The sequence below is a fragment of the Orcinus orca genome, chromosome 3, assembly GCF_937001465.1.
Source record: "Orcinus orca chromosome 3, mOrcOrc1.1, whole genome shotgun sequence".
NCBI lineage: Eukaryota > Metazoa > Chordata > Mammalia > Artiodactyla > Delphinidae > Orcinus > Orcinus orca.
Window position 1 is genome coordinate 146,295,095 of NC_064561.1, and position 16,381 is coordinate 146,311,475.

A 16,381-nucleotide genomic window follows, 5' to 3' on the forward strand; every position below is an offset into this window, starting at 1 on the left:
CTGGCTTCTCGGAGCCAACAGCTTAAGCGCCATAAAAATTAAAGTATGTGATAGTAACAATGCTCACAGCAAACACTCAGCAGTCTTCCCTCCTGCCCCTCCCCCTCCTTCGCTCCCAGTGAACCAACTTCTCTGTCTACACTTCAGAAGTCTCCGGGAGGTGTGGAGAGATCCTCCATCACGACTTGGGACATTGTAAGCTGTGAAGTTTATGTTTGTGGCGCCTGGGCTCAAACAGCCATTCAGTGGCTTGCTCGGTTATCAAGAAAACAACAATCAGAAAAGATCAGTAAACAGAATCGGCTGCCAGCACCCTGAATTAACTACTTACACTTTAGTTTAAAAATACCCAGTCACACTGTACGTTAATTGTTTTCATTTTAAATAATTAATGAGAATTCAAGATTTGCAGTCATTTTTTGAAAGTAACACTTTTAAAATAAGGGCACAAAAATAATCTCCTCCCCCTTTCTCCCAGCGCCCCCAAAGAAAATTTGACTTGTCTTGTTGTGACATAATCTTTAATTGTTGATTAGCAGCGAGGAAGTAAATAGTCCCTAATGAATAGAACCCAAGCATAATTTGGATTATAAATCTCCTTTACAAAAGTTGACTAAACTGAACTTTACAGATAAGAAAACAAGTACTTTCTGCTTAGTTTACTTGTATTAGAGGTGAGATTAAACTCAAACTGGCTGGGTTCCATCCAAACTTAGCTCTTCTGGTGGTTTGGACCTAGTTTTTACTTTTTTTTTTTCTTCTTCTTTTTGAAGAAAAAGGAAAAGGCTAAGTAAATCCACAGGGGGCTTATAAGAGATATTTCAATGAGATCGATCTTATGGCTTAAAAATTCAAGGTGCTAGAAAAATGCCAAGTACTTTGAGGTACCTCAAAAGCACACTGTGTCTTTCTGGCTTTTAGCCAAAAGGATAAGATAGACCAAAAAGGGGGTCAATAGATAGGTTTAACAACTTGATCAGGGTGAAGAGCAGCAGAGCAACACAAAATCATCTATTTAATCTTGGATTCCAAAAAAGTTGTGAATTGGGAAGTGGGTAGACACACCCACGCAGAATCTCAAATAACCAGAAATGTTATTTCAATGAAGAAAAAAAAATCTCTTCGAATATGATTCTAACTTAGAAAGGACCTTTTTTTAAAAAAAATTTAATGGTAAGAAAAGCCAGGTCCATTTGATGAAAGGAAAAGACAGCGACAGTAAACTGACACAGAGGATGTTATTGCTCTGAACAATAAGGAGAAAAAAATCCTGTCTTTTTAGGAGTATAGATGTTGATATAGATTCCCTGATTTAAGGACAGCGTCCTGGATGTTTTTAGTTGCATTAAATTTTAGCTTGCAGAGCTGGAGGAAATGAGTCATAATGTCCAGAAGGAAGAATTCAGAGTAATAAGGGGAGGGAGGATCAAAGATAATGGCAAACAGGAGGAATTTCATTAGAAGAGCACCGCTCAAAATTCGATCTCCAGAGGTGTGCAGGGAAAAGGAGAGTATGTGCAAAAGATGGTTTGCAAACAAGAAGACATTTCAGCTACACATTTTAGAGCACATGCTGAGGAGTCTAGAAGGGAACACACCTTTCATATGAATAATACAAGAACTGGAATGCTATCAACCCATCAATCCGTTCTCAGCCATCAGGCAACATATATCTTGAATCTAGCAAGTGAACCCAAATCATTCAACACTTCCCTCCCAAATTACTGTACTTAAATTCGAGCTGTGGACTTCAGAACAGACTGACATCTATATATGTAAAACATTATCTCCCCACACACAAACCTAATCTTAGAAATAAATGTCAGGATGAAAAACCACCACAAAGATGTGTGCCTCACTTAAGTACCTCTATTGCATTCAACCCCTAAATAAAGTTTTTATCCAAGTCCTAATGTTTTCAAAAGTGTCTACTAAAGGCTATGGCTGGGAAAGGGAACTTAATGGTTTTCAAACCAGGGCTTGGGCTATCCGTAACTCCGCACTCCTGATACCAATATCCATGTTGTACCTGCCATCCTTGCACTTATTAGTTAGTCGCCTCAGGTATGACGGTGAGCAAAAAGGAAAATCAAAGACAGGCGAATAGAAACAGTGAATCGGAATCTGAAAAAGTCAAGTCTGGTGCAAGAGATTAGAGGAGAGAGACGGGACAGAAAAGAAAAAGAAGAAGAAGAAGGAGAAGGAGAAGAAGAAAAAAAAGAAAAAAGGCCTTTCTTGGAGAAGATCCGTGTGAGATAAGACATAACTCCTGTTTTTCTCAACAGATGACTACAAGCCATTATTACTGCGGCCAAATTATTACCCCTCTGTCAAGAATTAGACACAACAATCAAAGTAATCAACGGGCATGTCTAATGCACTGTAACATTTTCAATGCAAAGTTTGTTTTCTCTCTGGCCCCACCACGTTAGAGCCTGTAATTAACCCCTTATGTAGGACAAAGCCAAACAAAAGCCTAATTGAGGCTCTTTCCCGACTTGCGGCAGGTTTGGAGAGGGTGAAAGCGACTTGAGAGCTGGGGAGACGCGGAGCTCCCGGGGCTCCAGCCCGGCCTCCACCCCGCTCGCCGTCAGGGGTCCTAAGGGGCGCACGCCACGAGACACACGATTAGGGTACGTTAGCTTTCGTATTTATTACGAGTTGTCAGATGTTTAAAAAGGCATTACACTGGCGCGTACAAATGCATTCAGTCTGTAGAGAGCCAAAGTATCATGGGGGGAGGGGGAGGGGAGGAGACAGGGTGGAGCCCCAAATCCTTACTCTACACCCACAAACGAACCGAGAAGCCTGATTTCGAACAGGGCCATTTCTCCTTCCCTGGGTTCTGGTTCTGGCCCAGGAGCCGCTGCTAAATGCCAGCGGGCAAGGTGTTAAGAGCTCACGTCCACGAAACTCTGACCGCACGCAACCCGGATTCCTGCCCCTAGAAGGCGGTTCCCCACCTAGTCCTCGCCGCGCCCCTCCACCCTAACCAATCACCCTCGTAAGGTTTTGGGGGTCTGAGTTAAGGGAGAAAGAGAGAAGGGGAGGGGGGTAGGAAACAAGTTAGAGACGGTGGGGAAGGAGAGGCAAGAAAAGACACCCACTGACTGGTCTGGGAACTGGTGAGAAAACTCCCCTCTCTCCGTCTGGTCTTCCTGCTCAAATAAAGCAGCATTTCTCAAACGGCTGACAGCCGCCACTGGTAAATAATGATCATACTTCACTGGCTAGGCAGAAAGCCTCTCTTTTAGCGAGAGCTTATACTTGAAATATGGGTCATTTCAACGATCCTAAGCAGAAGACTTTGGTATAAAGCACTCTAAGGAGATAAACATAGTGACTCAGGATCAAAATCCATTTTAAGCAGGACCCTCTTCCTATTTTGGGTGGGGTGGAGTGGGATGGAGGGTGGGGCAGGAAAAGAGACAGGAGGAAAGAAAGGTGGGAAACAGGACAGAGGAAAGCATCTCATTGTCAAAAAACCAGTAATATTATCACAGCTGAGAGCAAAAGGCTTCCAACCAGTTTTGATCCAACTATTGAAATGCAAACTTGCAAGTTCCACCTTAACTATCTGCAATAAAATATCACACCTATTATATGTCAGTTTACCCCGATTCACATGCAGTCTTTAATTTCAGACATTTTAATAACTTACTTGTAAACATATAAAAGAGGGACCCTGGATCATTGTGTTTATTTATTTATCTATGCCAAACATTTATTGGTGAAATAGTCCTGAAGATATAATTCTACATATGGCGCTTTGATTTCACATAATATTTAAGAAAAAAGACAAAACACATAGAATTAGACATATAATTCAAAGACCACGGTACAACCTTTATCTTTTTTTTTTACTTCAGCAAACAAAACATAATGTCAAATGACATGAAAAGTGGCAAGTCTTCCGACAATAAATAATAAATTATAATTTTTGCAATGCAAGAGCAAACAAAAAAAAAGTTTCCTTTTTTTCCTCTTTATTTCCAGAGAGAGCGAAAACAGTCATTTTAACCAATAACTATACACATCTTTGGGGGAAAAGTTCTTGGACAGACACAAGTCAAACACAATCCCGAGACGCTTGTGGCAAAATAGAGGTAACCTTGTTGCAATGCTTTATAAGTTGGTTTTTAAATCTGAATTCAAAAACCTTTAAAGTCGCTTCAGACTTCTTGATAGAGGATGGATCTCAAAAAAAAAGAGGGGGAGGGGCAAAAGGAAAAAAGAAATCAGCTACAGGACATGCTAGAGACCCAGGATTTCAATTAACCCCTTGTTCAAGTCAACTAAAAACATCGCAAACCAACGCAGCTCCACCTTCCTGAAAGGACTCTTTCAGCCAAAGAGGCCAGTTTCTCTTTCTGCTCATTTGCTGGAGCTCCTGTTTGGCAAGGCAATGACCAATATAGAAACAGCACCATTCAGAATAAGATGGACTAGAAAATCTCTATTTCTGCTTTTCTCTAGATGTGCAGTGAAATGAAAATGCTTTTTTTGAGATCCTTGAATATAAATCCTCTACGTTTTAAAAACGTCTTTTTTTTTTCTTCAGTACTCCTAAGGTCATTGGATAGCATTATGTTGGGTTTGGGTTTTGTTTGTTGTTTTAATTCTAGTAAAATCCCATGATTGTCTTCACAGTGTTGCTACCATATCACCTTGTCATTAAAACAGACTTCGTGCGTTTCATGGAGCATTCATTTCTTGATTCAGTTTTTATTGACTGGGTCGTTAAATACTTTTGTTTCGGAGTTCAACATTATAATTTCCCACTTTCTCCAACAGGGAAAAAAATACATCTGAATGAATGTTCCTCATGCCTCAATTGGACTGGCTACCATGCTGTTAGGTGTATCTGGGAGCTGAGAGGACATCGACGCCACTTCACTGCCAGTGGAATTAGAGCCCGGTCCTCCTTCTGAAAAATTGACCTGCATAGAAGGTTAAGAAATGAATAAAGGAGGCTGTGATCGTATTCACAAAAGGATTATAAACTTGTCCTCTGTGTGTGTGTGTGTGTGTGTGTGTGTGTGTGTGTCTGTTTGCAGAGACAGATATATAGATAGAGATATCCGCACATATAATTGAATTTTAACAGGCTTAAAGAAAGCCTACAAGGAAAAGAACTTGGGAAGAAATCCTCTCGCTTTCCCATCTTCCAAGAGATCTCTGTTTTAACTGAAACTGAATTCCCAACATTATGTTGCATTAAATTATTTAAGAAGAAATGTGTTTCCCACTGTAAAATGGCATCGCAACTCTACCATGCATGCTCGAAATAAAATTATCCTGCTGGCTACGTGTTGCCCTTGGAGCAGGCGAGTTCTCAGTCTCTAGGCGTCAAAGCCTCTCTTCTTGAGTTGGAAAATCCATAACACGCCGCTCAGATCGTGTGACGGGAGATTCAGAGGAGGCTCCACAGAACAGTGATTAACTCCTCAGAGGGTTCACAGCGTGGCCTTTCTTCCTTGTTGTTGGTCCTGCTGCCTTTTGGCCTCTTTCTCTCTTTCAATCAGGCTCTTCCTTCCGAGAGGAGACCCATATATTATAACGTCATCCACATTATAAATATCTGGCTCCTTCTCTTAAGCCGAAAGTACTGTGTTGCTGTTGTAAACCTTCTTCTCCACTCTGCTCCCAACACCTCCCCATCCTCGGCTTCCCTTCCGCTGCTCTCAGCTGACACTAAAGTTTCAGGAGGTGCAAACACTTGGCTGCCCTGAACCCTCCCCTTACCTGCCTTCTATGATCCAAATAACTGGTAAGATTAGCCTGACATTAAAAATAATTTCTTTTTCCTAATTCCGGGGTCTACCTTCCTTGCTATCTTATTGAACTTTCCCACTGTGAAGCCAAGGGACTTCTCAAATCTGCCTCCTCTAGACTGGCCCACTTTCAAACAGACACCTGGGCCAAGCCCTTTTAACCCCTGCCTGTGGCCCATTACCCAACTGTTGCCACAAAGAAAGAAAATGCCCTCCAGGTAAATGTGAGGGGAAAAAGTTAACCTCAATTCAAGCTTTATTTTCAAAGAAAGGAACAAGTTTTTCGGATGGATCTTGTTTTATAGAACAAGATCCTACAGGGCTGTTTATTACTTAAGAAAAAAAACCGTATGTGTACATATATCATCTCACAAAAGATATATACTTAATAATCTTAGTTATCTTCACCCAGGTGAAAATTGAGTTGAGTTTTCTCTTCTCTGGATGTGTAGAAATATTAACACGGAAACCGGTTTTCACATTATTATCTCTCTGATTGGTAGAACTCAGGTTCCTTTTGCTATACATGCCCCACAGTATGTGACTGTGTAGGATATTTGAACTTACATACTAAAAAAATGTTTAAGCACTCCTACATTTTAGATTAAGATACAGTCCCAGAAAGAGATATAGTCACAAAAGTATCAATCATATCTTTGAATAACTGAACTTTTTATTGATATATTTGAAGAGTGCAGATAGGTGCCTGCTGACCATTGATAATAACACTGATTATGTATTACAACATTGATTATTATTACAATCACCTTGATTTAGGTCCTTAACTATACCATGCTCTAGGAGCTGAGAAGGGAGTGCATTTACTGGCTGCTGATCAAAATGCCAAGGTGATCTCTAATGTCCCTTCTGACGCTACAAGTCGAAGATGTATGATTCTGCAACCCAGGATACCTTCCCACGCGTGTCTATTTAGTTAGGCACCTTGAAGTTAAATCCCTCAAAACAGGCCTGATTGATAGAAAATTCAACTTATATGGTCAAACTATGAACTCTCACAGAAAAGACTGACAAGAGGTTTGTTTTCCTTGAGTGCTTCCCTCCTCTCTCCAACACACCCCCTTCGTCTCTCCCCAAGCCTGGGGTCGGGGAGCACCCTCCTCGCTAACCCCCCAGAATCTTCCTTGTGTGACAGTTTAACCAGAATCTCCTTTCTCTGGAGATTCAGCCTCCCCACTCTGGGAGCTGACACTTACCAGTTGCTGAAAAGCCGGCTGATCTATGTCACTCTGCAAGGCGAAGTCACTCAGTACTTTCCAAGGCGGCTGGTAACTTTGCACCTCCACTGGGTTTGCCTGTAAGCCACCGTCGTGTCTCTCTGGACTGGCAGCCACCATGGGAGTTCCTGTCATCCCCTGGATATTCTGTGAATAGGTCCCCCCCCAAGCCCAACATGTTAATGAGCAAACTCCCTCCCTCCATTGTCTGTGCAGGCTAAGCAAATATACCCTGGTATTATCTTATCTATATAATGGCCTTTATTGACTCAGTTAATCTGCTGCGCGTATGGATATTAGCCAGGGTTCAGTTTTGTGTTATTACGTTTTGTTCTTCTGTTTCTGTGGGCTGGACTATTAGGTCTCCTTGGACCTTATTAAGTGAAATTCTGTTTCGACTTTCTTCTTTCCCTTTAAATTCACTGTTAATCCCAATTCCGCCCGTCTGCCTTTCCAGGCCATAGCATCTCAGTGGAAAGCTGAGGCAGGATAGGCCTCCCTTCAGCCTCTAGACATGATGATTTTCTGGGCAGTTTGTTAGTCAGATCTGGGGGTAGATTTTCTGCAGGCAATTCTCTGGGAGCCAACCCCGACTCCCAAGCACTTGGGTCAGGCCACTATTGTGCTATTATGCACTAACCAACTTAGAAAATGCCCTGGCCCAGGCTTGGCCAGTCTGTCAAATTTAATGACAGCATGTTTTATGGCATTTAAAAATAGGGCCTAAGCCGTAAAAAGCAAAAAAAAAAAAAAATTCCTGGTTGGTGGGGGGAAGAAAGAAACTCTTTAGTTTAACTTAACCAGGAGGCCTGCCAGTTGGGTGCCGCTCTGGGCCAGGGATGATTGTGGGTAATAGTGCCAGGGGCCTGACATCTCTGGAGACCTGGGCTTGACCTGGAGCAGAAGGTGCCCTGTTTTCACGGTTCACCTTGGGGCACTTCGCCCACCTGGGGGCTCTGCTGCAGGCTGCGCACGGGGGACACCGGGATGACCCTGGATTAAAAAGGAAGCCAAGGAGTTGTCCCTTCCTCCTCTCGGCTGCCTGAGGAACTGATGACCGGAACTTTGGCAAAACCAGCGCCAGGCCTCACTGCCCACGGAGGGGGAGACGGCCCTTCGGGATCCGGGATGGGGCGAGGCTGTAGGGCACGAGTCCACCCCCGCGGGCTGGGGCCTCCCGGAGCAGCGCGGGCCGCGGTGTGGGCGCTGGGCCGGGCACCGGTGGGGGGGCCTCTCCCCGGGGCAGGGGTCGGGGGGAGGGGCCGCCAGTGCCGGGTCCTGCTCCGGAGCCGGAGGGAAACGGCGCCGGCCCACCTGGGCAGCCGGCACGCACGCCTCCTCGGCTTCCCCTCTCGTCCCCTGCCCGGGCCCCAGGGCCACTCACAGTTTTGTCATTGGGTTGCTGCTGCTGGAGCTGCTTCATCATGATGCTCCGCTTCTTGTCCTTGCACCGCTTGTTCTGAAACCAGACCCGGATCACGCGGGGACTGAGGCCGGTCATCTCCACCAGTTGCTCCTTCATGAGCGCGTCGGGCCGGGGGTTGGCGGCGTAGCAGGTCCGCAAGGTGTGCAGCTGCTTCTCGTTCAACACAGTCCGCACGCGTGTGGTCTTCTCTGGCTGCTTGTGGACGTGGGGCCGCAGGGCCGGCTGCCGGGCGGAGATAGGCTCGGCTGCGGGGCAAGGGGTGCCGTGAGCGGGCCGGGCCACCCGCCCGCGCCGCTCCCGGACAATGGGCAGCTCTTTGCAGCCTCGACAGACAAAGCAGGGGCGGCAGAGGTGGGGGTAAGGGGCGCGAAAGGGAGAATAAAATCTCGCTCTCTAATCTCAGAGGTCAATGCTCAGTAATCCGGGCCCGGAAAGCAGCCTTCGCCCCTGCTCGTGTCAACATGGAGTCAGCAAAGGGGCGCACGTCTCAGGGCCTGTCCCTCTGCTCACAGCAAGGGCGGCATCGTTCTGCCTTGTTTCTCCTCCCTATGCGCCTTTTCTAGTACCCGGACTGGGCCCAGGTTACACCGAGTCCACACAGCCCCCCACCCCCAACGCACAGGCGGTACTAGGGAAAGAAACGCAGAACCCCAGTGACAGCCAGAGACACTACCCCAGCGGGATGCCTGCAGCGCAAAGGCTGAGGAGGATTCTGACAGAGAGCTTGAACTTCAGTCCCCAGGGTACAATTATATCAAGGGGATAAAGAAATTCGGGATTTCGGCCATCTCTCCAGGCTTTGATCTTTCTTAGTCTACCTGGATCTACTAAATCTACCTGGATGTTCCTGATGTGATCTGATCCCAAGAAAAGGAAAATCGAAACTCTTTAGAGCTGCCTTGCCTCTAGAGAAAAGACAGCTGGGGAGTGTTCTGGCTCCTGACTCCCCTCCCAATACTTCGGCCTCTTCTGTGCTTCCCACAGCAGAGCACAGGTTGCACCGAACAGAATTTGCCACCTCTGGCTTTGCCCCCCTGCAAGCTAAGTCACAAATCCCCCAGGACGGAATTCTTAGAGCTGCCAGAGAGCAGAGGAGGAAGAGTTGTAGTTTTCTCACAGCCAGAACTCAGGGCGAATTGACACTTTAAAAATGCACAGGGCAGATCTATCAAGACCAGAAAGCAGGTTTGGAAACGTTGTCTGCCTTCTTCCTGTGGCCCCCCTCCTGGCCAACCTTGCTCTATTTCTACTCTCCTTCCTGGGGCAAGGGCCCTCAGATCTGTTTGTTACAAATCTTGCACTTTCCAGGACCCCCGGGGGTCAGGTCAACACCTATGGGGTCAATTTAGTGTCACAGCAACAGGCCCAAAGATGAAATTCTCACCAAATCAAGTAGAATGAACGGTTTAAAGAGGGAGGCTCCCTTTCAAAGGCAATTACTGCAGATAAGCTTGTGGACAGTTTTAAATTACGGCTCCGTGCGAAGGCTTGCAATTATTAAAACTGTATCTTTTCAGGCCCACTCTCTCACAAAGGGATACAAATAAATATTTAAAGTATTTTGGAGTGGGGGGGCAGTTTGCAAGGGAAAAGGAATTGAGAGGCTAAATAACTTGAGGCCACCTAAGCTTCCTTCATTGGGTTAAAGGAGGAAGCGTCAGGGGCCCAGAGCTCCACCCCTTTAATTAGGCAGCTGCGGGGAGAATACCTGGCGGGGAGCTGAAGCCCGTTTTCAGTAAGCCGCGTTTTGGAGGCCAAGGTGAACTGGAAGTACTGTTTGGGCGTGTGCAGACACGTGTGCCCAAGCGGTGTACATTCACGGGCACCCACATCTAGACACACAGACGGGTAGCTGTGCTGGGGGGAGTCAAGGGAGACAGTGAGGGCATTGAACCTTGCTGCGAAAGAGTGAAGCGCGGTGCAAACCGCACCCAGAACCCTCCGTCTCCGACCGCAGCAACCGCCGCAAGGGTCCCAGGGTTGCTGCGGCCGCTAGCGCGCTGGCAGGGGTGGCGCTGGCCTCGCCTGGCGCCTGCCTCCCCGAGGAGGGCCTCCCTCCGCGCCCAGAAGTACCTGCCATTTGCAGCGGCCGCGCCGGGTGCAGGGGGCTGAGCGGGTCGCCGGCGCCCAGGCTGGCCCTCTCCACCACGTCGTGATCCGCGCGGCAGAAGAGCCCGTCCTCCCGCAGCGCGAACTCGTCCCCGGGGATGAGCTGGCGGCTGCAGGCCACGCAGCGGAAACACTCGATGTGGTACACCTTGGAGCGGGCGCGCATCACAAAGTCGTTCTTGCTGAAGCCGATGCTGCACTTGGCGCATTTGATCCCGTACAACCTGCGCGGGGGCCGGGCCCGGGGCGGGAGGGAAGCACAGAGAGAGGTGGTCACTTCAGGCGGGCGCTGCCCCCGACCCAAAGTCGCTGGCAACCTCGGCCACAACGCCCTGAGACACTGAAATCAGCATTGGCAGACAAGCTGGGAATGGGAGGGTAGAAATGATTAGATTTCTCTCGTTTCCCGCTCCATTTCCCTTTCCTATGAGCTTCTGCGTCTCGATCCGTACCTCTTAGTTGAAAACGCCCAGTCCAAACCATCGAAAAATGTTTGACGTGTTGGAAGCCTGGGCCGCTGCTCCAGCGACCAGTCCAGGGTGACCCTTGCCGCTCTTGGCAGGAAGGGGTCCAGGGGGACTCGGGAGTCACTGGCCCCAAATTTTTGCCTCCCTATCCCCCAATTTCTGCTGCTAGAAACGTCTCTAAAACTGCAACCCAAATCCTCCTTTCAAAAGAAAATGAGGTTATGGAATGAGATTGTCACCCCACTCGGTTTGAAAACACACAAATGCACAGGCAGAAGAACAAAATGAAACCTCTGAGGGTTTCCAGAGCCCTTTCTGCACAAGCCCACTGCACTTTTCCCCAGCTAAAGATCTTTTCCGCAGGCAGCAATGTTAACAGAAAGTTTCCTCTCCCTTCCTCCTTTTATTATTATTTTAAAAATCTGCTTTGGTTCCCTCCATCTTTTTCAATTTGCTGAAGCATCTACCTTTATTTCAGTTTGTTTGAGAACCCTGACCAGACAGAAAAATGAAAAGACCCACTCCTAAGGTCTTCCTCACTGCTGACCTTTCTTTACCAAGAGACAATCCTTGTAGGTTTCATCTAGAGGCTCTGCCCTGGCCCCCTCTCCGCGTTATCACTAATAACCAAAGCAGGAGCGTTCCTACAAACAGAGAGAATGGAGGAGAGGAAAAGACCTACACAAAGGGGGGTAAGAGGGGGAGCCTCGCTACCCCAAGGGGGGAAAGGCATTCGGAAATCTAAACGGTCTCTCTGTTCTGCTTTTACAACTACAGGATTTCAAAGGGACACACACACTTGCACGCGCATACACACACACAGTTGAAAGAGTGGAGAAGAAAATGTAAAAGCGATTGGTTCCTTCCACTAACGTTTAGCCAGAATTAGGCACAAGCAGGTCTGAATACAATTGAGTAAAACACTATTTCCACAGGAGTAAAGCTACTGCTGGGGTTGAGAAGTGAGCTCTCCCTCTCCAGAATCTCCAGTTCACAAACCAATCAAGTAAACAATTGAAAATGGCTCATTTGTCAGAGGTTAGAAGGTAGATTCAAAAGTTTTCCCTCCCTCCGCCTACTCTATGTGAGATCTTCCACTTCATAGGATGAGGACTTTACCTTGCCTGTGACCAAACAATTTGGAAAATCCCTCCCCCTTCCTCTAGCTCCCCACTTCCCCTCTTTCCTCCCGTTCTCCTCCCCCACCATCAAAGTATTAATAAACTTTTTTTTTCTGCACTGTTCAGCTTTATTAAAATTACACTCTCCACTTCGTGGTTTTAAAATAAGAAAAAATACTGCACACTAAGTGAGCAGGAAAAAATTGTAACTGCATACTTAAATCACAGCTAAACTTTAAGGTTAAGTTCTAAGCTCCATAAACTCTATGACTTACAGAGCTAATTACTTGTTAACAGCCACTGGAGAACTTATTTTTAAATATAATATTTTGATATTATTCGACATAATAACGAATCGACATAATAACGAAGGTGTTATCTCTTCTGTTTTGTTCTTAAAACAATAATATTTTCTTTGGAAATTCTACTTCCTTCCTAAGGCAGAAAATGAAGTTTCTGACATATGTATACACAAGTCAGAAAATTTGAGATTGGCAAAGCATAAAGTTTAGACGCAGAATAAATTGAAAGAAAAAAATTCAGAAAGTTCCTTATGTGGTTTTATTCTTGACAGTAAGGGCAATTCGCTCATTTTATCAGTTACCAGATTTTAATGTGAGAAAGGAAGCTGTTCAATTATCTAAATATACCAATTGTTCGTAGACAGATGATGGGCAATTTGATCTGCTCTGTCTAATTCATCAGCTCAGATAAGATAAGAAAGAAGACAGTCAGATGTCACCAAAGGGTTAATATTTAAAAAGATTAAATTTCCGGTCTTTTTTACAGAGAATATTTGGGTTGGTTTTTAAATTTTCCAGGCAGGAGTCCTTACCCTAAAAGTAAAAGGGCAATATCTCTATTTGCTCTTTCAAAGTACATCTCTAAATATGCTTAGGTCAAACTATTTCACCTATTGCATTGACATCTCCGAAGAATCTGGAAGTTACTAATAAAATAATTAAAATAAAAGAAAAGAAAAAACATTGCATGATACAATAAAAACCAACCAACCTTTTTTTTTTAAGTTTAGAAACCCCAACTTTTCCATCTTGATTTTTTTTGTTTGTTTTGGAAGGGGGAGGGTAACAGAGGAAAATAATTTGAGCATCACAAATTCCAAAAGCAATTATACAAGCTTCAATGCCACATAATTTATGGGAACCACTATCGAGTTTCGCGGGGGTTTTTTTCCCTCTAAAAAGTAAAATGAACAGCATAGGTTAATTTACATATTACACTTACAAGGGTAACTTTTGCACGCTGGAATCCATTAAGGCAAACTTCACCAAAGGACAAAGCCACACAAAATAATAAAGAATGGGGAGAGAGAGGGAAATCTCACAAAATTAAGGAAGCAGTATAAATGGCGTACCTGATATAATCTCTTTTACAGTAGGTTTTCCCATCTCTAACAAAGCACGTACAGCTCTCGTCCAAATACTGATTACACTCCGCACATTTCAAACATGCCGCATGCCATTCCAAATCCGGAGAAACCCTCAGAATATACTGATCGTGAATTTGATTGCCGCAACCAACACATAGGGAAATCAGACGTTTTTCTGAAATGAAAATAAATACATGATTGACTAACCGTTTACTTCCTACAGAGATAAACACACTTTTAGTGTCGTTCTCTTATAGGGCGTACTCTGCGAGTTTTTTTTTTTTTAAGAGTATTGCACTTTGGGATGGTAATTGGAGTGTGCCATCAAAACCCTGACTCACTTTTAAAAGGAGGTGGAATATATGTAAAATGCAGATTTGAATAGTCTACATTTGTAAGCCTAGCACGCAATCAAACCCGTTCATTTTGTATTTCTTTTTCCTCCCTCCTCCCTCTTTGCCATAATCATTGGGAAAGATTATGGATAAGTCAAGTCAAAGAAAAGGTTTTGACTAGAAGCGTTAAGTGAACGCAGGGATGTCTATATTTTCCATGAAGCACGCTCTTAAATAGCACATAGGACTGGAAATTGTTAGCAAGAGCACACATCAATACAGTTGTCATTCGTTGTTCTCTTTTGCAAGTCTAATGCTAATTCACATCTCCGGGTATTGTACTTGCAGGCGGACCTTTGCAACAGAATAACCTTCTCGGAGAGCTCAGGATTCCCGAGGAGGAAACCACCGCTTAGCACCAGAAGGCTAGGGTTTTGGAGGGCACGCAGGCGAATTCAAACACAAGGTACGATCAGTTTCCCGAAGATCAGAACCGACAGCAAGCATGCAGGCGTGGCGGCAACAAGAAAAAGCCACCTTCTCTCTCTCTCTCTCTCTCTCTCTCCAAGCAATGACTCGAACTCCGAGGAGCCCTTGGCACCCTTGCCTGAGAGAGACCCCCGCACAAGAACAGCACACCGAGCCCCACAAGGTAAAATCGCCTCTTACTTTTTGGTGGATCTCCCATGTCTCCCATATCTGTAACAGGGAGTAATGTCCACAGTGAAATGGTGGTTGTACAGTTGGTGACCAGCCCACAGAGAGGATGCTGGAGCTGTGGCTAAGTGGGAAACAGTGGCCCCTAAGGTTGCCAAGGCTGAGAGAGCCGCTGCCCGGCTGCGCCGCGCCCTCGCGGATCGGGGAGTCCAATTTAAGCCGGCGGAGCTGGCGGAGCGGCGGCGCTGCGGCGGCGGCTGACTCGAAGCGGCTCGGGCACCTCTCTTCCTTATCTCTTACTCAAACTTCTCTGCTCCAACTCAGCTCCATCGCCATTGGTCTGACGCAGCGCGCGGGGACGTCAGGCGAGCGCCTCGCCCATTGGCTGCGGGGCTTGCGGCGCAGCTGTTCTGATTATCATATTTCAGCCTCGCTGCTGCCGTGCGCCACTGACCGCTCAGCGAGCCCGCGGGAGAGGATTAGGGCTCCCGAGGCGAGTTGCTCGGGGCTCAGGCCGCTCTCCCCCGATGCTCGGGCGGCCCGGCCGCTCTGGCTTTTGGCTTCCTTCTCCTCCTCCTCCTGCCCCCTCCCTTGCTCCTTCTCGGCCGTACCGCCAGCGCCCTCGCCTCCTGTCGCGCTGCTCCTCCGCCCTGCGCTCCTGGGGTCCCCGCAGTCCGGCTGGCCGTGTTGCGCGCTGGGCTCACTTTTCCGCCGCCGGTGGCGAGTGGCTGGTGGGTAGGTCTTCCTGATGAAGAGGTCCTTCCCGGGCTTTAGGAAGAGGGGCGACTTGGAACAGGCCGTTTGCCTCGTTTGGTTTCGCGCTTTGGCGCACAGCTCCGGGCCTGGCCGGGCTTTGCTGCCGGGGCGGGTGAGTTCCCGAACTGGCTGCGCGTAGCGCGCTGGGAGCTGGCTAGGGGAAGACGAACCGGTCATGGGATGAATAGACCCAGAGGAATTGTTCGCTGCTGCTACCCCACTACCCCGTTATCCCTGACTTCAGATCTCCAGAGACGTGGGGGGTGGGGGGAAGGGGCGCTTCGTGCCTAAGCGGAAAATCAGGTTGGAAGCGCACAGGTAAAACCAAGCTGACTCCGCGGACTACTCTCTCCTTCCGACCCGCGAGGTCGGCTTTGCAGTTTAGAATTAGGAAGTGCACTAACCCGAAGCCTAAGTGCAAAGTGATCGGCCAGTAGTTTAAAGTTTGCAAAGTGAATATAGCCTGTCCAGTTCCTCTCTCTTCTGGTTTCCTGCCCTTTGTTTTTAAGCAAACGTGTACAGTTAGCTGGTGGTGGTTGATAATTGTAAGGACAAGTCTCCACGTCTCTCTAGAGATTTTAAAAATGCGTCAGTCTAAGGGCGTGAGTTAGGGAGAGGTCCAACAGAAGAACAGCGAAATACCTATTTCCCTTCACTGGGTGTGTTTATCTAATCATTTTCTCTCGGGAAACAACCTGGAGAGAGAAGAATGTTGGCTGCAACTCGCCGGTAAATAACTGTTTTTAATAATTTCTTACATGTTCCCGTCATATCTTAACCATCTCCCCAAAAGAGTCACAGGAAGGCCACGAAGACTCCCCCCACCGCACTCCTCCAAAAGCTCCTGAATAGCTATTCCTTATCTAATGTGACTGCCAGTTTTATCTAAAAAGGCCCGCAAACGCACGCAGTAGTAGGTTTAATTTCGGTGTTTAATTTCGGTTGCCTTGAGAAAACCTGGTGTGTTAGGAAACTCCGTTCTTTGTATCATTCGCCAGATCTAGCCCTTGATAACAGCCGTGAGCCCTCAGCCGGTCTCAGTGGCTCGGTTTACAGGGATATGCTTCTCCAGAGCGCAGAGAGAAACTAAGATGCTGAATTTCCTCCTGAT

The 16,381-nt window shown here is 46.7% G+C and overlaps 1 protein-coding gene across 1 annotated transcript; it reads right to left on the reverse strand.

Annotated features, from left to right (window-relative positions):
- Window positions 1–3,985: 3,985 nt before the first annotated feature.
- On the reverse strand, window positions 3,986–15,107 carry ISL1 (ISL LIM homeobox 1). Its single transcript, XM_004265939.2, has 6 exons — window positions 14,527–15,107; window positions 13,508–13,697; window positions 10,509–10,768; window positions 8,394–8,680; window positions 6,989–7,156; window positions 3,986–4,940 (listed from the first exon to the last, which is right to left on the reverse strand). The coding sequence occupies exons 1-6, from the start codon at window positions 14,552–14,554 to the stop codon at window positions 4,824–4,826; spliced, it is 1,050 nt and encodes a 349-aa protein (XP_004265987.1). The 5' UTR covers window positions 14,555–15,107; the 3' UTR covers window positions 3,986–4,823.
- Between the last annotated feature and the right edge of the window lie 1,274 nt (window positions 15,108–16,381).